General features: G+C 45.4%; 1 protein-coding gene across 2 annotated transcripts in view; it reads right to left on the reverse strand.

Moving 5' to 3' along the window:
- Positions 1 to 13,664, reverse strand: part of NEDD9 (neural precursor cell expressed, developmentally down-regulated 9) — a 73,531-nt gene extending 59,867 nt beyond the window's left edge. The window contains exon 1 of one of the 2 annotated variants that reach the window (XM_061591977.1): positions 13,402 to 13,664. In XM_061591977.1, the coding sequence (XP_061447961.1) occupies positions 13,402 to 13,413 (12 nt within the window). In that variant the 5' untranslated portion in view covers positions 13,414 to 13,664. Of the gene's footprint in view, positions 1 to 9,617; positions 9,687 to 13,401 lie in introns of those variants that run through there. The other variant, XM_061591969.1, reaches the window with a different exon arrangement.
- Between the last annotated feature and the right edge of the window lie 10,702 nt (positions 13,665 to 24,366).

Here is a 24,366-nt window from a genome sequence, read left to right on the forward strand (position 1 = left end):
ATATGACAAGTGTACACCTGTGAAATATTTAACTTTGTGGCTACTGGTCCTGTCTTCTTTTTTGATACATTTTTATGTGGGACTCATAAGTGTCCTTCCTATTTCTGCTTCCTTACACAACACTTCATCCAGCAAGTAATACACATGTGCATGCACATGCAGACACATTTCTGACCATTTATCTCCTCACGAGTCAGGGAACATAGCTGCACGGAGCAAGTTCTGCTGCCAGCCACAAGAGCCCATATGCTTGAGCCAGGAAGTACCCTGTTTGAAGCCTGTAAGGAAACTGGGTTCAGGAGGTACACATTCCATGAGATACATTATTCACTCCTCCATGATCCATTAAAGTACAAGGACAGATACCCAACCTCCCTCTCCCTTTAGGCCCCAGGCTTGAGGGGATCCTAGGGGCAGTGCACCACTCTCTGCTGTCAACTTTCACAGGCAGTACAAGAGCAGCACACATGTACAGCTCTTGGTTCTCTTCAGATTTTGGAGAACTTAGGGTTCCCACTTCCCAAGAAACGTATTTGCTGCATACTTTAAGGGTTCCCTAGGTATGTAGGAACTCATGCCAGCTCTCTCCCTGGTCTGTTTTGGAACATCTACTTGACTAGCAGAGGGAGTAATACATATTGCTGAATTCTAGCTAATCTGGAATTCTGCAGCAGATTCCCAGTCCTACCTTGCTGGATTCAAAGATGTCTCAGAATGAAGAATTATGGGACTTGGAGAGTGGCTCCATTTAGTTCTGAAAAGCTCCCATGCTGTGCTAGACCACACCACACCCATAGAGAGTGTCCAGTTCATGGACATATAAACAATGTCATTGGACAGCTGACATGTTTAGGATCCCTGCCTTAAGACTGCTGACGTATTATCTACAAAACATAATTGGCTCTATTGCCACCAGCACTGCCCTTCTGTGCTAACAAATTGTAAACTATCATTCCATATAATTCTGGGTCAGTTTATATGCTCATTCTTAGCAGTTTCAAGGATATAATGACCAACGCTTGATGCAAGATTATACAATTCTGTGTAGATTTGGAAACCCTGAATTATGCAGAAAGTCATACTAGATAAGGGCTGAAACCTATGTGGGCCTCCAGACACCCAGCTTCCATTAGCCCAGCTAGCATGACCAATGGAGATGAAAGGAGTTGTAGCCAAACAACATCTGGGGGGCTACAGCTTTCCTAGCCCTGTACTAGATAATGCTTACTCTTGCCCTTTGCCTCACACACTGATTGATGCAGAGATCCTTAGAGCATCTAGCTTGCATGTGGGAGAAATAAGTCCAAATCCTTGCTCTGCTGTGAAGTTCTCTGGAGGCGAGTCAAGTCCCTATCACTTTCTTGCCTAACTTGCCTCGCATGATTGGTCTATGGTGTTGAACTACATCTTCTCTGAGCTTCTGTGGATGTAAATGAACCAAATAAATTGGTTGTAATAGCAAAATTCCCACTAGCAAAGGCAGCTTCCCCTGTACAGCTGCTACGACAGGGATTGCTTTTAGGAGTTTTTAACTGCTTAGAAGTTTTACTTGTATTGTTTTACTATTTACACGTTTGCAGCCCTGAGCTTCTTTAGAGGAAGTGTGGGATATAAATCTTCATTTGGTCATATATGCCATCAGCCAAAGTTCGTGAAGGTTTGCTGCTCTCAAGCTCTGTTCAAAGTTCTTTTCTTTTAAAAGAGTGCTCCCTTTCCAGCCAAGAATTAATATTTAAAAAGCTATATCATCATCCAAAAGGGAAAAACCAACAAACATTTTCAGAACATGTAGCCAAGATCCATAGAACTGTGTACATTCAGTTTGGACTGGCAATTTGCAGTTCAGACAGTGCAATCCTAGACATGCCTACTCAGAGTAAGTCCTATCGAGTTCAGCGACACTTACTCCTAGGTAAGTAGGTACAAGATTGCATTCAACTACATTCATGTACTTTTTTAAAATAAAAAATTAAAGTCTCAAACAAAAATAATTAATAGTAAAGTTGAATCCAAATGTAGATAGTTCCCCGCATGACCTTCATAAAAACAGCAGCTCCTTTTTAGACAAAACTCCCTGCATTGTTCTTCGGGGCATCCAGATAAACGTGGATGTCCTAGAATTCTAATTTAGAATGTCCCTCAGAACTTCTTCAGTTTGCATTTGTTCTCTTCACTCATGCTAAAATAGACTCCCTATAATGTACGGTGCATTCATCTCGCATCCACTTCATCAGGATGCAAGGCGGTAACAGGAGAAGTGTAACGTGCTGTACTTACAACAGACGACAAGAAGTGATCAAGAGTGTCATTTCTCCTCTCCTGACTCAGGCTGATGCAAAAGATACAGCTTTTAAAGTATCGGCTGACTACGGTTGTCTAAAGGCTGCTAGTTACCCATGCCATCCAAAATCAAGAGCACATTTTTATTATTATTAAGATTTTGTTGATCTCATTCACCACACTTTGTGCCTTGACATTCAGAGGGTTATGTCAGGAATGTCAGAAATAAACACAACTGGGAGGTTTTGGTCAGCAAAGTACATGCCATTCTTTCTCCCCCTTATACATAGCTGAATGCTTCAGGTCTTTCATCGCCTTGGTTACAGACAGCTTTTGCAAGCACTTATGGTTAGAAGTGCAGTAATCCTTCCCAGTGACACTGTTTTGTTTGCCTTGGCCCACCGATGTTGTATTGACGACCTTGGTACAGTCCAAATGGTAGGCTTCACAAACCAATTTGGCCAGGTTTTCTTCTTGCTCTACTCAGTATCTAAAAATAGATAATCGATACCTCAAACCTGCGGTAGTAACACATTCCCAAGCCCTGCCTCGTACACTGTGAATTACCCACCGTCTGTTTTGCTTCTGATGATTAATCAGCTAGCAAACCTTCATTGCCAGTGAAATCCAGGTATTTTAACGTTGGTCTGCGTGCTATGCTCATTTGTACATGGCCGGGAAAGGTAGGTAAATATGCACAATCATCAGTAGCCCCATGCACATTTCATATTCCACATTCCTGTCTGTGCAAAACCTCGAGGAAAAAGTGATGCTAAGTTACTTCGGTCCTGCGACTGGTGAATCAAGAAAAGAAAGAGACAGGGTTGATGACAATAGAGGGCCTGTTAGCTGGGAGGGTCACAGCTTAGTAGCAGAGTATATACTGCTCATGCTGAAGGTAACAATCCCCCAGGTTCACTTCCTGGCATCTCCAGCCAAAAGGGGGGGAGGGCTGGGAAAGCCCTCTCAAAAAGATGCTGCCACTCACAGCAGAAAGCACTAGGCTGCATAACAAAGAGTGGACTTTTATAAAGCAGCTTCACAGATGGTCACCAACTGCTTTTCTTATCCCCGGTCAGGTTAAATATTAACTCTCATAATGTGACAGTTCAGGGAGGGATTTATTTCTTCATTTAGGAGTATTTATAACCTGTCCATTACCAATAGTCCCAAGGAAAGGTAGTTAACACTGATAAGACAATATGATATCAAATCTAAAATGCATAATATTACAAAACCTTTAAAATCATGATCAAAGCAATATAAAGCAGCATTCAAGGGAAGGAGGTGACCATCTTCCAATAGTATGACCACTATAGCCTCAACCTTCCCTAAATGCCTGGCCACAGAGGGGTATCTTTAGTGGCCAGCAAAAGGCATGCAGTGTTGGAGCAAGACACACCTTGGAGGAGAAGGTATTCCACAGTCTAGGGGCCAGCAGACAGAAAGCCCTCTCCTGCACTGCACATCTCACTTGGTGAGTAGGACCCCTCCTGCTGAACTTAACACCCAGGCAGGTCGACAGAGAAGGAGGCACTCGTTCAGATATTTGGGGCTCAAGTCATGTTGGATTTTACATGTAAGCATAAGTACCTTGAATTGGGCTCAAAAGTATAACTGACAACCAGCGTAGAACTTTCAGGACCAGTGTTATATGAGTCTGGCCAGCAGTGCCTGCCAATACCTTGATTGCTGCATTCTGCTCCCACTACAGCCTTCAGAGCATCTTCAAGATGCCACATAGAAGGCATTGCAGTAGTCAAGTCTGGAAATATTCCATAACTTCTTGCCACATTCCAAAGCACAGTCTCTCTGGTCTTGCCAAGCATGACTAATCATATCACGGACCAAAGTATACAAATTCAAATTCACAGTGCTGCCATAGGGTTCTCATGACATAACTACGGACCAGTATGCAGAAGTTACCTGTTTGAATTCTAGTCAAGACAGGGGCACCTCTGTCATCCACATGTACAGTATATATAGGGGAACGCTTTGGTGTATGCTATGGGAAGGAAAGCACTCCATGTATTCCTTTCAAGCCCCTTCCAGGCATAACGTTTTGTTATGTGCCTTGGTTGGGCCAGAAGGTGAGGCTAGGACACGGCTTCCTAGATCTTTAATGGCTGCAGAGCAGCAGAAGCTCCAGCTAGCAAAACTTTTCCACCCTTGGGTGACAAGTTGCACCTGCCCAAATTCCCTCTTCTATCCAACTACAGATACAGATACTACTTCTACGCAAAGAGATACAGGAGCCCTGTCCTCCTCTGCACCTGGTCATCCAAAAGTATGAAATGGGCACTTAAACTTGTAATGGAGAATTGGTCCATCTAGCTCACTGTTCTTCAGCCTGGGCCCCCCAGATGTTGTTGGACTACAACTCCTATCATCCTTAGCCATTGGCTAAGTTGGCTGGGGTTATGGGAGTTGTAGTCCGACAACATCGGACCCAAGGTTGAAGAACAGTGATCTAGCTCACTACTGTCTAAACCAGGGATGGGCATCCTTTTTCAACCAAGGGCCATGTGCCCTTCTGGACAGGTTTCCGAGAGCAATATCTCAGGGGTGGGTAGGGCCAGAGGCAAAAGTGAGTGGAATGACAAATATAAATATTACCTTTGTACAGCAGGCTAGTTTCTGTATCCATCCTCTGTCCAGACAAGCCAGAGTCGTCATCATCAGAGGACAAGGGCACATTTCAGACAGACAAAAACACTCAAGGCGGGCATGAAGTTAGGCTGGTGAGGGGGGTGGCCTGGGGAGAGTTTTGAGGATAGAGAGGCCTAGAAGGTTGCATTCTGCCCCCCCCCCCGCTTGAGGTTCCTCACCCTCTTTCATAGGGACTGGCACTAGCTTCCCAGGGTTTCATAGAGCAGTATTTCACTGGTGTGTGCCTGTAGATGAACCTGGGGCCTTTTATTCTTGTACCTTTCCCTGTTGGACTTGGAACAGGCAGCAGGCCCAAGATTCGTCCTATGGTTACAGGCAGTAGTTAGGGATGAGAGACCTTAACCATGATCCTGGGTTTGGATATCAGTCTGTGTTGTTCTGCACTGACCTAAAAGGCCCAGGGAGGAGCACAGCAGACAAGAGCTCCTCCTTGTGGGCCAGCATGTTTGCAAGAGGTCACAGTAAGCCATACTCTAGCTCTCTTCTACTCTGCCTTTAAGGCCTATTCATGGCACACTGGATTGAAGCTGTGCATGTTAAGGGAAAGGGCCCTTTACAACACTGATGTTCTGGAGTCATTTCAAAATCCAAATTTGTTATGTATAAGACACCTTTCAAACATAAACGAATCCATTCTCTCTCTCTCTGTCTCTCTCTCACAGGGGCATAAATAAGAGAGAAAAAAGACTCATTTACCTATTTCTTAAATGAAAGATGTGCAGTAATACACGATTCCGTTTAAAAAACTGTCTGCAATTACTAGTTGATTGGAAAAAAATGACTAACAGCAAACTTCATGCCTAGAACTTGGTTGACTAAAATTTGTTTCAATAAGATCATTGAATATTTAGAGATGGGAGTGACCATAGAGGTCATCTAGTCCATCCTGCTGCTCAGTACAAGAATTAGCAACTACCTCAGGGGTGGGGAACCTTTTGCAGCCCAAGGACCACATTTCCTGACGGGCAACCTTCCAGAGGCCAGTGGTGGACAGGGCCTACAGAAAAAAGTAGGCAGAGCAATGAATGTAAAATTTTGCCTTTGTACAGTAGGATAGTTTCTACAAACACTCCCACATCCCTCTCTATCTTCCATCTGGCAAGAGACATTAGCAGAGTTCAAGGACATTCCAACCAGGCAAAAAACACTTGGGGTGTGAAGCAGGCCCAGTGAGGTGCAACCTGGGGAGAGGGGATGTGGCTGGAGAAAGTTCCAAGGGCCAAATGGAGAAGTCTAAAGGACCACACTTGGCTCCAGGGCCTGACGCTCCCCACCAAGCATCCCTGAGAGAGAGCCATCCAGGCTCTTCTTAAATATCCCTTATGAAAGATAAGTGCCAAGCAGTCTGTTCCACTGTTGAATAGCTCTTACTGTTAAGACGTTTCTCCTAATATTTATCTGAAATTTCCTTCCTTGCCATTTTCTACCCACTGGATCAAGTCCTGCCCTCTGGAGAAAGAGAGAACAAATCTGCTCCATCTTCAGATGTTAGAAGACCACTATCGTGTCTCCTCTGAATCTTCTCCTCTCCAGACTAAACATACATCCCCAGCTCCTTCAACTGTTCCTCATAAGACGAACCACACCCCTACAGCCTTCCTGAATGCAAGATAATTTGCACTCTATTATTAGTTTACCATACGCTCCATGCCGGGTAGAGCCCAGCCAACCTCTCCAAGGCAAAAGGGGGGTTGTTCTATTGTGCCATCCTTCTAAAAAGACATACCTCCACCCATGGGAAAACTGCTGCATAGTCATTTTGTTTAACTGAGAAAGCAGTGTGGTCAGCATTGTGGGGGGTCACACCCAAAACTGGCCCTCCAAGCGTTTCTCCTCATTCAGTTTGCTGTTGGTAGGAATTCACGCACAGGCTGCTGAAGCTCCGGCTCCTCTGCCTTCATTTCATTTCCCCTCTGGCCAGAGCCATCTGGCGACTCCCCATTCCGGTGGCTGCCTCTGCCTCTCAGAATGCAAAGCTTAGAGCCACTACCCAAGGTACAATTTTCTGCCTTGGGATTACTCCCACAAGTCACTCCCCTAAGAAAAATTATAGAGCGGGAAGGATTTATATACTTGGGCCTACGCATGTCAGACTTTGGCATGCAGAGGACTTGGGGAAAGGCTTGGAGGAACACACAGATATAAATCTTTCTTATGCTTTTGATGAAGTGGCTTTGAATCTATGAACGCTTATGGCATAATAAATGGGTTTGCCCTTAAGGTGCTACAAGACTCTTTGCTGCAACAGTGTAAGGAGGGTAGCTCCAGTTACTTTCATGGGATTGACTGGTGGGAACGCTCTTGGCAATGAAGCTCAAACATGGCAGGTGGTCCTTAACCGTGATGTAATTGCAGCAGGCCTGGAAACGACTTCCCCATGTCAAACAGAGAAGAGGTCTGTAGTGTTGTTGCTCCACAGCAGGAAGAAGGAAATTGCCCTCAGGCAGTGGAGACACTCCAGGTTTTAGTCTGAACTTTCAAGGGGCTGTCCAAGATGCTTCTGTGAGAAGGGTTCACAGCCCCACTGACATCGGAGCCACCAGTCTCCATTGCCCTCAGAGGAATCTCCTCTGTGGTCCCCAACTCTTGTTGTGCCTTACGGCATAGGCAGGGAACCTTGGGCCTGGGGGCCAAATGCAGCCCTCTAGGCCTGTCTATCTAGCCCTCAGAACTCTTGCCAGGCCACCCCCACCATCCCTGCTTCATACTCCAAGTGTGTTTGCCTGGCTGGAATGTGTCTGTGAACTGCAACAATGCCTCTTGCTCGACCAGATGGAGGATGAGAGGGGCGTGTGCAGAAACGACACACTGGGGTCCTTTGGGAGGAAAGGCGGGATATCGTCGATAAGTAACAACTAGCGTACTGTACAAAGATACATTTTACATTTGTTGTTCCATCTACTTTTGCCTCTGGCTCCATCCATCAGCGGCAGAAAGCCCCTGCAAGGTTGCCCAGAAGGGAATATGGCTGAAAACGCTTCTCCACCCTTGCCTCACAAGTATCCAGACTTCTGTGACATTATCCACAAAGAGCAATTTACGCGAATCAGGTGAAGGAGTGAGATAGGGCAGCTTCCTGACCAACAAGCAGACCTTTGTAATGTGCAACTATTGAGAACACCCTTCTATGGTGAGGCCAACTGTCTGTCTAGCCCTATGTCCCTTTTTTTATTAGCAGCCAATTAGATTTGTTATTAGGAAGGCAACGTTTATTAAAACAATAAGCATTTATATCACACATTCAGTGAAATTATATCAGGACTTTTATTAAATGTAGGGAAACTGATGGGACATGTATATTCTCGCAAGCTGTGAAAGGTCTGTCTCAGAGAAGCATCCAACTTTTCCCATTAAGAATGAATTTAAGAAAAGTGGTTGGTGATGTGACCTTTGAGGAACTTGATCCAGGCCAACCTACAGCGCTTCATACCCACACGAGACTTTGAAGTTTTACACCCAAACCAATTCTGAATCCATTAAACCAACAAGGGGTGGCAATTTTGTTGTGCAAACAAAACAAAACGACAGAACATAAAATAAGCAATATATTGGAGGTTAACTGGTTGCCTTGCTTTTAAGGAAGGCAAGAGAAGCACTTTGTCAAGTTACATCAACAGTGATAAATGGTCGTGTTTAGGGTAGGATTACTGAAACCAGTAGAATTACTCCAGTGTAAATGATTTGTATCATGTTAGCCTTGGGTAAACAGTTTAAATAAATACTTCAGACTTCCTAGGAAATGTGAACACACTAGTCTGGCAAGAAGGTTTTACAGAGGCCAAAAAGCCTCCCTGACTCTCTCCCTCTCTCCTCTCTCCCTCTCGTCTAGCCTGCGCCATCTATAAATTTTAATTCTAACTATGCAAGAAGAAATTGCAGAGTATGGAGGATTTTTAAGTAACTCATTCCATATCACATCAATGTTTTGAAGGAGAGTGCATTTACATATGAAATAGGATCATCACTTTTGGCATTGTGGGAAGAAGAAAAGGGATAAGCAGAAATGTCAAGGTGCTTTTATAACCACAAAAGGATTAATTTGCAATTAAGGCAAAGTATCCCATACGCAGCTTAAGTCAATGGCGTAATAGTTCAAGAGTTGCAGAGGCCTAGCATGTGCATTCAGATCACCTATTTACTTCCAGGTATGTATGTTCTGAATTGAGGTGCCAGCCCCCTCCCATGCTCGAACTATTAAAATTAGTGGACGCTTGGTCATTTCAGTTTGTCACTGACCAACAGCCTAATCCTATGCACATGACCAACAGGACTGTCCCACTGTGCTTGATGGGCTTCCTTTCAAGTCACTGTCCATATGATTACAACCTTACACCCCAATCATATGCTTGTTTATTTAGAAAGGAAGCTCTACTATATTCAGTGGGGCTGACCATTAGATGAGGGTGCATATGACTGCAGCCTTAATCCCATACCCTGGCAATGGAATTTAAAATTTACTCAACAAGTGGTTAAGATTGAATGCTTTGATTCAGTTTATGCTACTTTAGGATGTTATCCCAAGCACACTTAGGCCAAAATAGTGTGTTTTCATTTCCATAGGCTAAAATAAATTATATTTTAAATTTTTACGGAAACCGACGAACCATGCCTGATTCACAATCAGGCTGCCTCTGTCGAGTTAGCATCCTGATACTAAGCATACTCACTCGGAAATAAGCCATGCTGATTTCAAAAGAGTTTGCTTCTTCCAAGTAAGAAATTATGCTCAGCATCACACACCTAAGAAGCAAGAAGTTTGAAAGTGTAGTTGTTGGCACTTGTGTATTGCTTTCATTGCATCAATTCAAAATATTGCCTTGCAGTCAAAACTGGAGCCACCTTGGAGTCAGACCAAGCTGCCCTATCCATTCTGAAGAGTGTGCCCATATGCTGCCATCCTTTGTATTCCTTACTTTCTGCTCTCTGTGGATGTGCAACAAAAAGCAGCACAATATAGTAGTTACATGCCAGTAAAGACCCCAGTAAGCTGTAAAGAAGGCTGGGGTGCTTAGTCAAGAGTACATCTGCTGCCAGAGAGGGCTTGTCTGGGCCTCTGGGTTGCATTCAACCAAGTCCTATTCAGAGGAGACCCACTGAAATTAGTGCACCAAAGTTAGTCATGTTTATTAACTTCAGTGGGTCTCCTCTGAGTAGGACTAGCATTGAATACCACCCTCTGTGTTTTCCAGTTCAGAGGCAATCAGAATGCCTCCCAAGCTCAGGGAGAAATCAGAAAGCAACCCTCTTGGTTGAGATCCTGAGTAGCACAAAGTCAGAGATCCTACATTCCCCCTCCCCAACACCTTCCATGCATGCCAGAGGAATTGAGGGAAGGGCAGGATTGTTGCATGGCCAATCATTTCCTTCCACGATTACTTGGAAGCCAACACTTGTGAGCCCCTACTTTTGCACAAAACAGAGGTAGCACCATCTATTAATTAGATTTATTAATCACTTGTTACCTGAAGGTCTACCACTTGCCCAGGCTCACATCTCAGACGCTCTACTGTTAACCACTACCACTCACCTGTCCTTTCCAAGTTCACAATGATAAGAGTGTGAAGGAAGGAGAAGCTGTCACCTGCTCACTTGCTTGGGTGCTGGTCAGGGGCAGATACAGGTTTGAGGGACCTCTGGCAGGCCCTTTCCTCTATTAGTGGCCCAGGCAACCTTCCCTGGCTGTGCCAAGCAGCACTCTTGAGAGCTGGGCCAAATCATTCTTTAAATTTTCCCAGGCTAGATCAGGGGCATCATGGGAAATTAAAATGGTCCCCAGATCCAGCCGCCTGGTACTACTTGAGAGTGCCAGGCAATTAAAAAAAATGAAAGCAGGGGGCTAGGGCAGGCCTCAGACATAGGCTGATGGGACTCTTACGGCTGCCAGGGTATGCCAGGTGCTGATAGCCCTGGATCTGGTTCCAAAGGAAGAGTGGACAAGCAGATGGGTGATAATAAGGAAGATAGGGCCCTCTCAGCCACCCCCTGCCACCTCATAAACCCTGGGGCCAGCGCTCTCAGGAAAATAATTGGTTGTCAGCACTACCCTAAGTTTTTGGTTGTCTATCAAAGCTAATCATGGTTTAACCTGAATATTTCACATGCAATTCTAGTTTGGGCTCATCATTAATGATTTCTGGATCCAAATTCCCCCACAGTATGTGGGAAGCTCTATTACAATTATGCTATTACAATTAGGAATAAGTGTACCTTTAGGCGTGAATTATCATTATTACTATCCGTTACCCTATTTGTTTTTGAATTCCCATCTAGAGGCTGTAATAATAGGTTGGGGCTATACATTGAGCTATACATTGTACAAATATATAATGAAAAGATCACATGTGGCCAGATTAACTCACAATATTATAAATTGTTACAAACTTTAACTTGTAAGGGAAAGAACTTCCTTAACTCTTTTGGTTTCATGTTGACCTTGACAGGTTTCTTTTCCCTTGGCAGGAGAATGAACTTTCCTTCCCTCCACCTTTTTGAGTCCAACAAAACAAGATTGCAATAGATGTTATTTGCTGATCTGATGCCCCGGGGGGTATTCTTGTACCATAATCGGTATATAGCTGTGACTGACTGCAAAGAGCCAATCAGGAAAGCGCTGAAGCAGAATTACTTTAGATAGCACTCTGCAAAGTCCAATCTCTTTCCTAGTTGAACTTAAAGAGTTTTCAACACCCCAAGGGACAAGAAGGAATACTGGAGTCATTGCTACCAAATACCCATCCAGATTTTTGCTCAGAGCTGCTTAAAGAATGGTATCCACTACATGCATTCCCACTGAGTTCAGTAGTACTTACTCCCTTGTAAGTGTGCACAAAATCACAGCCTGAGTGTGTGTGTATTTTAAACATAATTAGAATAAATTCTAGAAAGTAAGCAATTTAGAAAGAGAAAAAATAATCATCTACAAGACAAGAGGTCACTCTGGGTGATGGAAATGTACAGGATTCTGGCCACACTTTTTGTATCCATACGGACCAACCCTGCGGCATGAAACACATTAAGTGAAAGTGTGCCCTTTTTCTGTTTACCACATCTTGTAACCCACTCTTCCTCCAGGATGGCGTACATGAGGACTATATTCCTACTTATCCTCACATCAACCATGCAAAGAAGCAAGACAGAGAGACAGCGACAGACCCACAGACATCCAATGTGTTGAATGGTTGAGAAGGAGGAATTTGAACCCAGATCTCCTCAGTGCCCTTTATCCACTATAGCACACTAGTTCTTTAAAACTTGATTTGAAAAGGAATGGAAACATTCTATATCTTACCAAAGCAAAACTAAAAGATCATGGAAGGAAATCCTTTCAGATCATCTGCCTAGATTTGCTTGTAAAAGGGGGGAGGGAGGGATCCAAGCTCCAGTCAAGTCAACAGCCAAAGGTTCAAGTTGACATTCTAAGGTTTTCTGATCTGCCACAATCCTGTTCTCATAGTTTAAGATTTCCGAAGGAAGGAAGAAAATACTATCTGGCCTTGGTTATACTGAGAGCAACATTTTGATCTTGTACTTATTGATATACCCTTTCACAGTTCACAGCAAGATCATTTTTATCAGTGCCTGTAAACAACTTCCTCTTCTCACATCTGTTTAAATCTACCTCCGCTGACAAATATGTAAATAGCTCCAAAACAGGGTTTTTTTAAAAAAAAAATCCCCATGCTTTTATCCAAAACGTGTAGTCAATTTTTTTCTGTAGCATAGGTTTCTAAAAAATATAGAGTTTTGATAAATGGGTATAACATTTTCAGCAACTCTTTTCCTTGGAAAGATTAACGTTGAGGCTGCAATACTATACTCACTTACCTGGGAGTAAGCCCCACTGAACTCAAGGGGGACTTACTTCCAAGTAAACATGTATAAGATTGCACTACTACTTCAAAGCAATGTGCTGTCGTTCAAAGGCAATCTTCTTCTGGACTGAGCGAGAAGGACTACTGCACAAGTGGTTGATGGGGGACGGCATTAATTGCCTTGAAATCACGATGATACAATGGATGCAAAATACCGTGCTTTGTCGGTGGTATAGTGCGTTTTGGAGAGGGTAGAAGTTTTCAAACAATAGCAAAAGAAACAGCCACTCTCCCCTCCCCTCTAAACCATAGAATAAAAACTGGCAGCTTGGAAGCACTAAACCCAGGCACTAACTCTACGAGTTCTCAACTGAGTCTCAACTGAGATATACCGGGAGTTTGGAAAAGTTTTCTGACAGATCCTTAACTGTGGCTTGAACTAGAATGCAGTGACTGAAACGCGGTAGGCTCACGTCATTCCTCACTCTGCCTCTCTTCCTACATCCTCCAGACTTCGGAGTCGAAAGGAAGAGTGCAGCAGCAACCCATCTGCAACCTTTGCCACCCCACACGCGTTCTCTACCACCAGCAAGGAGGCAAGGGAAAGCCACCCACTTTTCAAAACCAACCACCTTCTTACCTTGTACTTCATTCTCGCAAGTCTGAGCAGGAAGCGCTCCCCTTTACCAGCTCAGTCCGATCACATCGAGCCCTCGCGGGTTTCACACTCCATTGACCGCCTGTTTCATCGAAAATGAAAACAGTCGGATCTGGCCGCGGGGCTGAGCCTGAAAAACTCGGCCAGCAGCATAGCTGCTGAGGGTTCCAGCAACTCTGAGCTCATTGTTTTGCTTGCTTGCTGGCAAACCGCTGCCCTCATTTACATAGCTTTCAGCTATTGGCTAGAGAGCCGGACGTCGTCGTCCCCCCTCTTCCTCTCCTTATGAGGAATGAGCACTTGATGTAACACGCTTTGCTACCGCTAACGAATGGCGGGGCGAAATACAAGACACGGAACGTTCTTTTTACGGTTGACCCCTACGTCGGCGAAGAGGGTGGACTCCAAGCAAGGCCGGAGAGCCTTTCGCCTCTCAGTCCCTGCGTGAAATCGGCATTTGGGAGAAAAGCGGAATGTGCGTCGGACTTAAAAAAAGAAAAAAATCTTCACCTTTGAGAGAAACCGCACACTGAATGCTGAAACGTTCTCAGCCCCTCATCTCTCAAACTGACTGTAAAATTATTCTTGTAGTTGGAACACAAACATGTAGATCAAAGATGGGGAACCTGGTGCCCTCCAGATGTCTTTGGACTCCAACTCCAACCCTCCCTGACTACTGATGGTGCTGGCTCAGCCGATAGCCGTTGGAATCCAACAACTTTGATTTAGTCAAGTTAAACTCTGGGCTCATCCAGACGACTGTAAAATGTGTGACATGATCGCTTTGTGTTTTCATTATTTTTCGGTCATCCATATCACGCCCCACGCTTTTGTGCATTTTCGCACAGTTAAATCTGCTCCTGCAATACCACAAATCATGCGATTTGCTTTTTTAAACCGGGAATCATCCGCTGTTCCTTCAGGCGCTTGGATGCAATACCTTGGACTTTACAGCTGTGGGCGGTTCTTGGGCGGTTCCCCATATCCCTTCCCTCATTCTCAGCCAATCACATATTTCCACTGTTGTGCATGTGCGCAAATGTCCGGGGAAAGCCCAGGGAAAAAGGAACCTATCAGCAATGGTGTGTTGGGGGGCCCCCTGCAACTTCTACTGCACAGATGCAAAAAAGCGCATTTGCGCAGAAGCAGCAACAGCGGTTAATTTTTAGCCACCCTGCAAACTGGGCAGCCACTCAGGATGAGATCTGCAATTGTGGTTGTTTGCAAACTTTTTCAAGGGAGAAAATATTTATCTTTGCCTAACCTCCACCTCCCACCCCTCACCCCCTCATCAAATGCCCTTCTTGAAAGTATTGGTCTTTGCTTCCAGGCATCCAGAGTCCAGGGAGAGGGGGGAAGAAGAGAAATAGAGGCTTTCCTCTTGGATTACAGGCACTCACCCACTCTAAGTCAATTTCGCTTTCCTGCCTGCAAGGCTACTCTCTTTGAGCTTGTCAATTTCAACCACAGCCTGCAGGTTCTCCGCAGCCCAGCTGAGCTGAAAAGCATACAATAGCTTTTGCAAAATATGGCAAATACAAGTAAAAAACACATAGGAATTATTGACATTTAAGTGGTTTGCTAGAGCATCTCAGCCACCCGCAACCATAGAGACTGGTGGTCTACCTTCCTAGACATGACACATCGTTACTTGCTGTTCTGGAGAAATAAGTGGAATTGCAATCATGTGTATCTCCAGAAACCTTAAAGGTAGAAAAGCATACAGCCGGCTTTGTGAAATATCGCAAATATAAACAAACAAAAATACAGGAATTATAGGCATATAAGTGGTTTGCATGTTTCTTTTATCAGAGGGAACACCGCAAAGCCTGTGCTGGTCACTTCAGTGCAGATTGACACAGCAGCACGCAGGGCTGTTTGCCCGCATTACCTGCCCGAGCCAAGAGCTGCCACCCGTGGGGGGGTTGTTTGCTTCCCTCAGGGGCAGCATTCCTGCTGCCGAGCCACATAATGGTCCGGGGCTGAACCCTGCAGTGAATGAGCCCAAGGCTGACGGGGGGATTCACCCGGCGATTACAAGCGCTGATCCCTTGCACTGCCCACAATCCCCTGGATGGTCAGGGGCACCTGCAGACACCCCTGCCCCGGCCGGCGCTGCTCCAGAGTGGTGAGCGACAAGGAACTCCATTACAGCCACTACTACCAAACCATCAGGAAATTCAAACTTTCGCGCTCGTACGTTCAAGTGCATGAGCCTTGTTGTGCTTTGTTGCAAAGGGGGAGAGGAGCATACGTCATATTTTTGCGGACCAATTGGCTGATAGGGGGGAGTGTTATGGGCAGAGCTGGGAAAAAGTGAGAAGAAGTACGGGTCCTTTCGCTGCGTGTGTGGGTGCAAAAAAAGCAGGGTTTTTTAATTGGGAAGGAGCAAACAAACAGGCAAAGTGAGGACTGTCAGATGATGAACCAGATATGGAAAACGTGGATTATCCCACTCCGTTTGGATGAGCCCTCTCTCAACTCACACTCAGGCTGTGAGCACACTCATCGCTTACCCCAAAGCATTTCCCTTAGCCAAATCTGGAGGGGAAGTGGATTGATCGACTGATCAGTTGCAAAATTTCTTGGAACTGATTTTTTTTAAAAAACGCATCCAAACTGCTCTTTCCAGGTTTAACAGTAAAATGGGGCGGGGTTTAACTGCCAGCATGTGCCCCTGTTTTCAGAAGTACAGACGCACTGGAACTGGCAGAACAGGGAGTGTGTGTTTTACCCCCAGCTTCAGTGCTGTCCATCACTATACATTGGGATAATTAGGCTGGTCTGATAACCAGGTTGTTGTAAAGGCAGTGTCCTCCAAATGTCTGACAACTGAGGCTCCCTTCTTCCAGATTTAAAATGGGAGATAGCTTTTATATTCCTCTGAAAAGCCTATTCTGTGCTTTCTGGATGACATGCTCACCTGACCATGTATCTTGAATGGAAGAGGCAAGCACAGAACAGTGACTCCCACAGAGACCCAAAGGCCAGCCTCTTCTGAGAGTCAGAGCTCAACCCTGGGATCAATCAGGGGAACATAGTAAGCATCAGAACAGGCCTTGTGGCGTGAAATACTATAGCTGCCCTAATAAAAGCTCAACCTGAACAGGAAACCATATTTATTTATGTATTCAAAGTATTATACAGCCACATGAGTGTCTGTATACAATAGTCAGCATTAGGGTTGCCAGGTTCAGGGCATGAGACTGATCCTGTATCTTTAGGAGAAGAGAAAGTCAGCCAAGTGCAGGTGTTCTTGCAACACTGTAATGGGAAAAAACACAAGGTGGAATTCTCCCTTCCCCCTGCACAACTCTTAAAGATGCTGAAGACCTCTTGGAGGCTGGGCCTGGCAACCAAGAGGTCTTCTGTATCTTTAAAAGTTGTGCAGGGGGAAGGGAGAATTCCATCTTGTGGCTTTTCTCATTACAGGGTTGCAAGAACACCTGCACTTGGCTGACTTTCTCTTCTCCTAAAGATACAGGATCAGTCTCAGGCCCTGAGCCTGACAACCATAATCAGCATGGCTTTTTTTGCATTCCGCAATGTTAAATTGAAAATACCCCCATGCCATTCTGACGCTTCCCATAAGCTCATTTCAAAACAAAACCTTACAAAACTTACAGTCCTGAACTCGAAAATGCTTGCTTAAAAACCCTCTAAATTTTCATGACGATCCACAAAACAGTCAGAGAGAATTGAGAGTTCAATGTGTAAAAAGAGAGAGAGAAAACCAGACCCCTTTGGGACTTTTTTCTGTCAGAGTTTTCATAATCTATTGAATTAAAAACCAGCCATGTTCACAGAGTACCTGTAATCCTATTAGTGTAATGTGTCATCCCTCCCCCTCACCTTTCAATCCCCTCCTTCCCTCTCCCCCTCCTTCTGCTCCCCTCTCCCCCCTTTCTGTTTCCCTCTACTCTCCCCTCCCCCTTCTCATCCCCCATGGTCAGTTTTACCTATCCTAGCTATGATTGCATGGGAGTAAATCCCACTGAACTCTATAAGCATGCAAATAATCAGATCTGCCTTTCCCCCCTCCCTTCTTCCTCCCCTCCCCTCTTCCTTCTTCCCTGCTCACTACAGCCCTCCCTTCCTATGAAAGGGGAGGGGGAGGGATGAAGGAAGGGGGAGGGATGGGGCAAAAGATGGGAGAGGAAGAGGGGAGGGCAGGTTTGATAACTTGCATGCTTATTGAGTTCAAAGGGATTTACTCCTGTGCAATCATGCTTGAAAATGAAATGAACCGCATTCAAGTAGATTCTGACTTATGGAGACCCTATGAATAGGGTTTTCATGGTAAGCAGTATTCAGAGGTGGTTTACCATTGCCTTTCTCTGAGGCTAAGAGGCAGTGACTGACCCAAGGTCACCTAGTGAGCTTCACAGCTGTGTGGGGATTTGAACCCTGGTCTCCCAGGTCATACTCCTAGGATAGGAGGGGGAGGGGGAAGGAGGGGATTGGAAGGGGATGGAGAGGGGAGAGTTGCTAGGAGAGGACCTGTTCCCCTCATAGAGCTTCAATCAGAGCGGCTGACTGTTAAACCATTCTGGCCACTGGAGCTCTGTCAGGGGAATAGGAGCCTCCTCTTAACACCCTCCACAAACTACACTTCCTAGGATTCTTTGGGGGAAGCCATGACTGTCTCAAGTGAAATCAAAGTCTGGTGTGGGTGTGGCCCCGATTAGGCACACCCAGCAGCTGTGAGTCTGGCTTTAGAACACTGACAGTTGGTTCTTACTGAGCATGCTGGACTTTATCATTCAGCTCTATGCTACATTTCTTAAATTAATTAAAAATCAGATTTTTTTAAACTTTTAAACTGCAGAAGATGAGGGTCAGAGTATGGGGCAAGGTCAGTAATAGGATTACAGGTACTCTGTGAACATGGCTGATTTTTAATTGATTTCAACAGATTATGAGAACCCTCACAGAAAAAAGTCCGAAAGGGGTCTGGTTTCTCTCTCTCTCTCTCTTTACACTCTGAACTCTTGATTCTCTCTGACTGTTTTGTATATCACCATGAAAATGTACATGGTTGTTAAGCAAGCATTTCTGAGTTCTGGGCTGTAAGTTTTGTAAGGTTTTGTTTTGAAATGAGCTTATGGGAAGCATCAGAATTTTACCCTGCTCTACAACTGCGAAAGGCTTACAAGGCAGCTTATAGTGGTCAATAAATAATAAGACGGTGCTTGCCCTCAGACTTACAATCTAAAAGATATGACACAAAAGGAAAAGGGATTGGGAGGAAGGGGGTACTTGATCTTAGCCATATATATAGCTCCTCGCAGCTGCTCTTACTCTGGTCATTGGAAGGGGACAGGTTGGTCTCCCCCTGCCATGCAGTTCTTCCTGGGAGGCAGGGAGTGCTTCCTCCAATGCCCTTGGCCCCCTGGCTGATGTATGCTGCCCTTCAACATTGCAAACAAGGTCTGGGGTTGGTGGGGGTGGAGTCATTCTAATACTTGGGAACCCTTTACTGCAGGGAAGGAAAACATTTGGCCCTCCAGATGTTGCTGAACTACAACTCCCATGATCCCTGACCATGAGGATAATCTCTAGAGGACACCATGTTGGTTATCCCTGCCTTAGCAGCTTCTGGCTCAGGGGTTATTGTCTGCATATCCAGTGCAGGGATGTAACGGAACTGCCTATCCCAGGAGAGGCTGATCAGAAGATGGCAAGGCCAGACAAATAAATCACACAGTGGGCAGCCCTTCTGTAGATGGGATGCTTTGGCCTCATTGAGGCCCACAACTTCCATCCATCTATTTAATGAATTAACTTGTCACAGCAGGCTAGCAGTTCTCATGCAGCACTAATGTACCTCAGGACACACTTTAGGAATTACTGTTGTAAGGATTACTGAGATAATGGACATGAAGTGCTTTGAACACTCAGAAAGTGCTGTCATCTAAATCCTAGGTGGTATTATTGGAGCAAAAAGTAGACCCATAATAATAATAATAATAAAATTTTATTTTTAGGCCGCCTATCTGGCTGAATGAGCGGCCACTCTAGGCGGCGTACATAATTAGAATACAACATATCATACAGTTTTAACATATAAAACAATTATAATCCACCAACCTACATCTATACACTGTAAACTAAAACTATCTAGGAGACCTGTATGCCTGCTGAAACAACCAAGTTTTCAATCCTTGGCGGAAACCTACCAGGGAGGGGGCATGGCGAAGATCATATGGCAGAGAGTTCCAGAGGGTGGGGGCCACAACTGAGAATGCCCTCTCTCTGGTCCGCACCAGCCTAGCTGTCTTAACTGGTGGGACCGAGAGAAGGTCTTGTGAGGCAGATCTCGTCAGGCGGCATATTTGGTGATGCTGGAGGCGCTCCTTTAGATAAACTGGACCGACACCGTATAGGGCTTTAAAGGTTAACACCAACACCTTGAATTGGGCTTGGTACACAACTATTGTCAAATCTTATGACCATACACACAGTATTTTTCACTGCATGTGCATCAGCTTCCTACCACACGTACATGCGGTGATTTATGCATATGTAGGATGGTTGCATATTAATGACTCCATGTGCAGCACATTCTTTATTTGTAGGAATTTTGCAACAAATGGACCTCCACAATACTACATTTTGAGTTCTTAACTGCCCATGGGGTAAGGCAATAGCTCAATGGTAGAGGGCTATAGCTCAGTGGCAGAGCAGCTGCTTTGCATGCAGAAGGTCCCAGGTTCACCTTTTAGCATCTCCCGGTAGGGCTGAGAAAGAATCCTGTTTGAAATCCTGGAGAGCTGCTACCAATCAGTGCAGACAATATTGAGCTAGCTAGACTCAATGGTCTGACTCAGTATAAAGTAGCTTCCTATGTTCCTATGCAGAACAGGTGCTTTGGATGTTGAAGACCCAGGTTCAGGCACTGGCATTCCCAGTTATAAGGATTGGGTAGCTGTTGATGTGAAAGACCCTCTCCCTGGAGAGCTCGTGCCAGTCAAGACTGGGCTAGCTGGACTAATAGTCTGATCTGGTATGAGGTAGCCTTCTGTGTTTCTAAAAAGGCTTTTTAAAAGTAGTAAATGTGCATTTAGTTCCAACATGATGCTATATGAGTGTACAGTATACACATTGTCTGCATAGAAGGCTTTCAACTACAGGTGTATCGATTAATATTAAGAACAAAGCATTTATATAAAGTGTTTCATTGACTCTGCAATGCCACCTGCAAAAGCAGATGGCACTGTAGAGATGCAGGCATATTTTTTAGAATTCTGTACCATTTAAATTTCCTGAAAGTGATGCCCATTGCGTTATGTAGGCTGGTGACAGTATGAATTGGGGGGGGGATGTATTTGTTTTAAAAATCAGACAAATTTTGACTAAAAGAGAGTAGAATTTAACTTTATATCTTTTGTGCATGCTTCAGCTGTGGGACAGATGTGGGACAGATGTGCATATTCCTATTTAGTGGTGTGATCTCTTCCCCAGCCTTACTTATTTCCTTTTTTCCTTTCGAGATTGTCCCATAACACTCCAATCATTATCTCCTCAATCAAAAAAGCGAAAGGTTCATTTTGCATGGGAAAAGCTCCTTATTTACATGTTGATTAGGTGTTGGAAGACAAGCTGATTTTATAAATGACCCAAATGCCTGGTGGTTTAAAACTATGGCCAAATCGGAAAAGCCAGCTGGGTTCACTTGGGGGCAGGACAGAGATGAGTCAAATGTGAAATGCTCTTGCCGCTCTTTATAACTGGGCCTCTTTATTAGGTTTAGATGATTCCTGGCCAGACATTCGCTATCTTCACTGGAGGAATTCCAGCCAGACAAAATGATTTGGACTAAAAAACCTCCAGTCTGAGTCTCAAAGCATTCCGCTAGTGAGAGCTCCACGTTTATTTCTTTTATTCTGACCAACTTGGACTTGCACCAGTATTTCGAAGTACTGCAGATGGACTGGGATTGCTTCCAGTGATCTAAAAATGAACAGTAGGCTAGATTGTGTTACCAGATTACTATTCACCAGGGATGGGGAACCAGGGGCCCTTCAGATGGTGCTGGACCCCAATTCCCATAAGCCCCAGACAGCATGGCCACAGTTTCCCCATCTCTGCTATACCAGTACCCCATTTCAGAGCAGATAAGGCTGGGCCTTCAGAGCAGCCTTTGACAACCTGGAGCCCTCTAGATGTTTTGAACTGCAACTCCCATCACCCCAGTCAACACAAACTGGCTAGGGCTGATGGGAGTTGTAGTCAAAAACAACTGGAGGGCACCAGGTTGGCAAAGGCTGCTTCAGAGGCTCTGGAGAAGACCAGAGATTTATCTTGCTCTGTGCCTGCCCTGCCCTTTTCTTTGGAGACCATATGACAGACTTGTTTCGCCAAACATTTTATGTGGGAAAATCTGTTCATCAAATAGGCACCATAGCAATGTAGTCATACAAACCAAAATTAAATCATTATGCACTTCAAACACTGCTCTCTGACTCCTGCTTCCTCCTGGAGCTCTTCTTCAAGGGGGAAAAGAGAACCAGCATCCATGTTAACATGTTCTTTCTCATATACTTCTCTTAGACTCGTCAATGACATTTGGAGTAGACAACCTTTTCAAAAGAATTGTTACGGAAAATAGATTGTGTGGATAGTGTCATTATATAGTTCAGTCACAAGATGGCAATGAACTTTATTTATTTATTTGATTTGTATCTGTCCTGCCCGAAGTTGGGAGACTCAGACTTGACAGTGGTGTTTTCTCTTTTTATTAAAGTAATAGACAGCTGAAATGCAGAGCGCATCATGAAACTAGCTACTCTTTCTAGGAACTTAGTTTCTCTCTAGCACTAGCTAAGCATGACTTCGCAACTACAGACGTTGACTCAGCAACTGGGTTACCCCGCTGAGTCTCCTTAAGTAGATTGGGAGCGTGCTCATGCACAAACTGAGGCTTCTCCTTAGTGGAGTCTGTTGAATTTCCCGCTTCAAGTGTCTTCAAGAGCGGGGTGAAGGTGGAGACTCAGCCAGTCTTTTGCCTTCCCTCTCCTATGGAGGGTGGCTGCTAACTGTCAGTTCAGGCATGGGAGGTGGAGGTGTTCCCAGCTGGGAAGCGTCTGATGGGCCTGGCAGACCTCCTGCACATGGTTCTGGAGTTGCAGGGGCTGTGGAGTCCAAGACAGGGGCCGGGACACCCTCTAAGTGTGTTAGGCTGCCAGTCCCCTCCCCAAGTGATTCGTCTCAGTCTGCATCCTCATCCTCTGTCTTGTCCCAACCCATACACTCTCACCCGGTAAGGGGTCACAACATTCCCCCCATGCCAAATTCCCTGCCACCCAGGGGCTTGGGTTTGTTTGGGTTAGCTTCATGGAACTCCCTCACCAGTTCTGGTCCATGAACGTCTGTAGCTGCTTCCCAAGAACTTTCTTCTGGACTGAATCCACTCCAATGGATTAAGTACTGCAGCTTCCATTTGCGCCAGCGCAAATTGAAGATCTGCTCCACCTCGTACTCCTCCTGTCCATTGACCATGATTGGTGTTGATGGGGTGTCAGGTACCTGACTGGGGTCCGGCGGCTTCTCCATGATGAGCAGTGAGCAATGGAACACGGGGTGGATTTTCATGGAGGCAGGCAAAAGGAGACGAAAGGCCACTGGGTTGATCTGTGCCGCTGCTTCAAAGGGTGCCACCCTCTGAGCTTCCAGCTTGTGGCAGGGTACTCATGTCAGCAGGTAACACATTGAGAGCCACACTTTATCGCCCACCTGTATCTCAGGACCACACTGACGATGTTGGTCTGCTACTTTCTTGTAATTGGCTTTACCTTTAACTAATTGTTCCTGCAACAGTTGCTGCTTCACCTGCAACTCTTGCACAAACTCCGCTGCCGTGGGAATGGCCAGTTTAAGTTGTGGATGATAATCAAAATTGGCAAAAAATGGGGTCTGTTGAGTAGACGCATGCACAGAGTTGTTATAGGTGAACTTGACCACAGGTAGCAAAAGCACCCAATTATCCTGCTGGTAGTTGATATAGCAAAGTAGGTATTGTTCCAGGGTGGCATTCACTTTTTCTGTTTGCCCATCCATTTGGGGGTGATGGGAGGACAACAATCTTAGCTCAATCTGTAATAGCTGCTACAGGGCCCAGCAGAATCGGGCCATGAACTGGGATCCCCAGTCTGAGACCAGTCTGGTGGGGAGACCATGCAGCCAGAAAATGTGCTGAACATGGGTGATTTCTTTGGCTGTTGGCACACCAACGCAGGGGTTGAAATGAGCTGTTTTACAGAAGGCATCTACAACCACCAGAATGGTGGTCTTTCCCTGGGAGGTGGGTAGGTCTGTGATAAAGTCCAGGGTAACCATTTGCCATGGATCCTCAGGTGTGAGTAGTGGCTCCAGTAACCCCGCAGGTCACCCTGGGGCAGGCTTAGCCCTCATGCAAGTAGAGCAGGACTGGACATATCTCTCAATGTCATGCTTTACTCTTGGACTCCAGAAGTCTCTCGTAACAGCCTGTAAGGTTTTAAACACTCCAAAGTGCCCCGCTATCGGGGAGTTGTGAAATAGCCAAAGTACCTTGGCCCAGTTCTTTCCCGGAGGCACATACAGCGTTTGAAGTGGTAGAGCAACCCCCCTCTGTGAGAGAACCCTGGTGTGCAGTCCTGTGGCGGCTGCTCCAACTCCCGCAAAGTGAAAGTGAAAGTGAAAGTGTCTTGTTCTTGCATGTGGCGCAGTTCCTCCAGCCATGGATCGGGGCAAACCTCCACCATCAACCTTTTGGGGGGAATGATGTGACATAATGGGGACAGAGGTCAGGCTTCATTGTATTCTGGCTTGTCGGACAGGGGGTCAGTCCGGCGGTTTTGTGCCTGAGGAATGTAGGTAATATGAAAGTGGAACCTAGCGAAAAACTGCGCCTACTGCACCTGCTGTTGGTTCAACTTGCACGCTGTCTGAAGACTCTCTGATTCC

This window comes from Rhineura floridana, chromosome 1 (assembly GCF_030035675.1).
Source record: "Rhineura floridana isolate rRhiFlo1 chromosome 1, rRhiFlo1.hap2, whole genome shotgun sequence".
Classification (NCBI taxonomy): Eukaryota; Metazoa; Chordata; class Lepidosauria; order Squamata; family Rhineuridae; genus Rhineura; species Rhineura floridana.